Source organism: Babylonia areolata, chromosome 33 (assembly GCF_041734735.1).
Source record: "Babylonia areolata isolate BAREFJ2019XMU chromosome 33, ASM4173473v1, whole genome shotgun sequence".
Classification (NCBI taxonomy): Eukaryota; Metazoa; Mollusca; class Gastropoda; order Neogastropoda; family Buccinidae; genus Babylonia; species Babylonia areolata.
The window spans coordinates 20,258,594-20,263,503 of NC_134908.1; the positions used below are offsets into that span (position 1 = coordinate 20,258,594).

Consider the following 4,910-nt stretch of genomic DNA (forward strand, 5'->3'; position numbering starts at 1 on the left):
CCTCTTTAATCCTGAACAAGCCACACAGAACACATGGACAATACAGAACAAACACATGGTTGCCTCGGTGGGTAGCGTGTATGTATATATATATATATATATATATATATATATATATATATATATATATGGATTTGTCCGAACGCAGTGACGCCTCCTTGAGCTACTGATACTGATACTGATATTGCCATTCATGTAAACTGAACCAGAGACACTAGAACTCTAGAGATATTACTGTCTATGACTGAACTGACTTGATATTCATTCCCCATTCAACCAGGCCGCACGAGCGCGCGTGCGTGCGTCGATGCGTTCTGAAGCCTTGAGGCATTGTTGGACGTGGAATAGCTATTGATCCCTCGCAGTGTGCAGTCAACTGTAACGCCGGACAACGTTTGATTGTGCCATTGCTGATCACTGACCCGTGTCACAGCCTCAAACGTACTCCCCCCCCCCCATGAAAGGTTTTACCCCCGGAGGAATTTTGTGTCTAGTCAGGAGCTACTGTGTGTGCATAGCTTATCACCGGTGCCACAGCGTCAAACGTCACTCCCCATGAAAGGTTTTACCCCGGAGGAATTTTGTGTCTAGTCAGGATCTACTGTGTGTGCATAGCTTATCACCGGTGCCACAGCGTCAAACGTCACTCCCCATGAAAGGTTTTACCCTGGAGGAATCCCTCTCTCGCCCTTTCTCCCCAAGTTTGATTGACTGTAGAAAAACAAAAAACACAATAAATAAATGAATAAATAAATAAATTAAAAAAAATAAAATAATAATGAGCGTTTAGTCATTCAGGATGAGACGATAAAACCGGGGTCCCGTTGTGCAGCAGCTGACACACTTGGCGGACTGGAAAAGAACCCATGGCAACAAAATGGTGTCAGTCCTCCGGTTAAAAAAAATTCTATAGAAGAAACTCACTCCGATAGGCACACACACACACACACACACACACACATACACACACACACATATATATATATATATATATATATATATGTGCACACACTTAAGGCCTGGCTCAAGTGTTACGCTGCTGGTCAGGCATCTGTCTAGCAGATGTGGCGTAGCGTGTATGGATTTGTCCGAACGCAGTGACGCCTCCTTGAGAAACTGAAACTGAAACGAATGATAATGGAAGTTAAGATGATGGAGTGGGAGGGAGGGGAGGGGGGGAGGGTGAGGGGAAGAGTTCTACTACCTGTATTGATTGTAACTGGTTAGGTTTAACCCCTATAATGCGAACGGGCATCCACGCGCATGCGAGCGAATTCACACAAAAACGCAAAGCCAACACACACACACACACACACACACACACACACCGCGCGCACACACACACACACAAACACACACACACACACACACACACACACACACACACACACACACAGATTATGCGCGCGCGAATGCATAAAGACACATGTACACGCACTTATTCAAATATGTTTACAAACACCCGCAAGCACACACACACACACACACACACACACACACACACACACACACACACACACACACACACACACACACACACACACACACACACACACAGAGAGATTATGCGCGCGTGAATGCATAAAGACACATGTACACGCACTTATTCAAATACGTTACAAACACCCGCAAGCACAGAGAGAGAGAGAGAGAGAGAGAGAGAGAGAGAGAGAGAGATTATGCGCGCGCGCGCATGCATGTATGCATAAAGACACATGCGCACGAACTCATTCAAATATGAGTACAAAACACATACACACACACACACACACACACACACACACACACACACACACACACACACACACACACACCACACACACACACACACACACACACACACACACACACACCACACACACCACACACACACACACACACACACACACACACACAACCACAAGAACCTTTTTTTTCCAGAAACGATCTCATCTTTAATGATACAAAACCACAAAGAAAAAAAAAAAACCCAGCGCACATTGTTGTTGTCTGTTGATAGCCAGCGACCATATGACAAACTGAACACAGCAATAATGCCCAGCGAAACCCGAATTCATTGAACGAATTGGTGAACAACAACCAAAAAAACCTCTCCATCTCTACTGAAGGTCTTTGCACAAGTTGCAAGGTTAGTCTAGTGTTGGCTGCAGAAACCATTGAGAGAGTTAATTTTTAAGCGTGTATAATATATATATATATATATATATATATATATATATATATATATATATATATATATATATATATATATATATATATATATATATAGACACAGCGCTCGATTCTAAAAAGTTTCGTTAATAATTTGTTCTTCCTTACCATGGTGTGGGTGGGGGTGGGGAGGTGGGGGTGTGGGAGGTGGGGGTAGGTGCGGGGTGCAAGGTTTAATGGATTGGGTTAGAAATGTGCTTTGTGTGTGTGTGTGTGCTTTGTGTGTGTGTGTGTGTGTGTGTGTGTGTCTGTGTCTGTGTGTGTCTCTCTGTGTGTGTTTCAAAAACAAAACCTGTTGAGTTTCACAATCATAAAACGGTCTTAAAAACGTAATGCGAGACAGACAGACAGAGAGAGAGAGAGAGAGAAGAAGAAGAAGAAGAAGAAGAAGAAGAGATAAAGACAGAGGGAAAGTTGGAGAGAGAGAGTTGAGGAGAAAGAAAGAAAGAAAGAAAGAAAAAAAAGGTCGCGAGACTCACCCCTTATCTGATAACACTATTTCTTCTTTCTGTCTTTCTGTCTGTCTGTCTTTCTTTCTTTCTCCTATATAAGAGGCCCCTAGTTTGTTCCTGGACACCCCTCCTCCCCCCCCCCCCCCCAAACCCCCTCCCCCCTCCGCCCCACCCTCCATTTCTTCCCTTCAGATCCACACACACTCCTCTCGTGTTTCGTTAACTGGTTGGTTAATGTGATTCTTTAAACACCGCCCCATCTTTGGTAGAAGACTGCACACGCTTTTTTTTATGTTCAGGTTGACCTGTTTTTTTCGCTTTCATTCTCTTCCTTTCCTTCCTTCCTTCCTTTCTGCCTGCCTTCCTTCCTTTCTGCCTTCCTTCCTTCATTCTTCCTTCCTTTCTCCCTCTCTTCCTCCTTTCCTTCCTTTCTCCCTCCCTTCCTCCCTCTCTTCCTCCCTTCCTGCCTTTCTGCCTTCCTTCCTTCCTCCCTCCCTCCCTTCCTTCCTTCCTCCCTTCCTACCTGCCTTCCTTCCTTCCTACCTCCCTCCCTCCCTCCCTCCCTCCCTTCCTTCCTCCCTTCCTTCCTCCCTCCCTCCCTTCCTTCCCCCTTCCTTCCTTCCTCCCTCCCTTCCTTCCTTCCTTCTTCCCTTCCTTCCTCCCTTCCTCCCTCCTTCCCTTCCTTCCTTCCTCCCTTCCTTCCTCCCTTCCTCCCTCCTTCCCTTCCTTCCTTCCTCCCTTCCTTCCTTCTTCCCTTCCTTCCTCCCTTCCTTCCTTCCTTCTTCCCTTCCTTCCTCCCTTCCTCCCTCCTTCCCTTCCTTCCTTCCTTCCTTCCTTCTTCCCTTCCTTCCTCCCTTCCTCCCTCCCTTCCTTCCTTCCTCCCTTCCTTCCTCCCTCCCTTCCTTCATCCCTTCCTTCCTACCTGCCTTCCTTCCTGCCTTCCTTCCTCCCTCCCTCCCTTCCTTCCTTCCAAACCCAAGACATTCTGATACCAGCCCTACCCCCCCCCCTCCAAAAAAACCCCAAAAAAACCTCCCACCCCCCCACCCCCTCTCCCCCACACACCCCAAGCCAAGACACGACAGTTCTGGTTAACCATTACCCTTTACCCCACCCCAAACCCCTAACCCTCCTTTTCCTCCCCCTCCCTTTCTTTTTTTTTTTTTAGCCTGTAGGGAAAATATCCCCAAAATAACGCCCGTTTCGAAGCTTGCCACCTCCTGACGAAGACCCCGCCCCGCCGTTGCTACCATTGTTGCTGCCGTTGTTGCCGTTACGGTTGTTGCCAGTCAGGGCAGCCATCTGGCGGTTGAAGTTCATCATCTGCATCATGGCCAACATCGAGGACATCATAGGGTTCATGGGCACGGGTTCTCCAGGCGGCGGAGCCTCCCCTCCTCCTGTCATGGCCGGCGGAGGGTGGTCGCCGGGGTCTTTGATCTTCTTGATGGGCATCCCGAACAGGGTCATGGGTCTGTCGCCAGGGTCCTTGAAGGGGTTACGGGTCATTCCTGGCGGAGGGTGATCACCTGGGTCCTTGACCTTTTGACACCCGGGGGTCATCATCATCATCATCATCATCATCGTTATTGTTGTTGTCGTTGTCGTCATCGCTGTCATTGTCATCATCAATATCCTTGACCTTTTTTGTGAAACCCCGGGGTGTCGTCATCATCATTATAATCATTGTTGTCGTTGTCATCATCATTGTCATCGTCTTCGTCATTGTCATCGCTGTCATCATCAATGTAATCATAATTGTCATAGTCATCATCATTATGGTCGTCGTCGTCGTCAGCACCAGCAGAAGCATCCTCATCCTCGTCATCATCATCATCATCATCATCATCATCATCATCATCATCATCTTCTTCTTCTTCTTCTTCTTCTTCTTCTTCTTCTTCTTCTTCTTCTTCTTCTTCATAGTCATCATCATTGTTATTGTCTTCGTCATTGTCATCGCTGTCATCATCAATGCAATCATAATTGTCATAGTCATCATCATTATCGTCGTCGTCGTCAGCAGAAGCAGAAGCGGAAGCATCCTCATCCTCGTCATCATCATCATCATCATCATCATCATCATCATCATTACCACCACCACCATCTTCTTCTTCTTCTTCTTCTTCTTCTTCTTCTTCTTCTTCTTCTTCATAGTCATTGTCATTGTCATTGTCATCATCATTATCATCATCCTCCTCATCATCATCATCATGAAAATAACATGACGAAGATGTCGTTCATCAC

At 46.5% G+C, this 4,910-nt stretch overlaps 1 protein-coding gene across 1 annotated transcript in view; it reads right to left on the minus strand.

Annotated features, from left to right (window-relative positions):
• Nucleotides 1-3,791: 3,791 nt before the first annotated feature.
• LOC143277039 (uncharacterized) overlaps nt 3,792-4,910 on the minus strand; it is a 7,593-nt gene continuing 6,474 nt past the window's right edge. Inside the window, exon 4 of the mRNA XM_076581766.1 lies at nt 3,792-4,205. Coding sequence (XP_076437881.1) covers nt 3,828-4,205 — 378 coding nt within the window. The 3' untranslated portion in view covers nt 3,792-3,827. The remainder of the gene's footprint in view (nt 4,206-4,910) is intronic.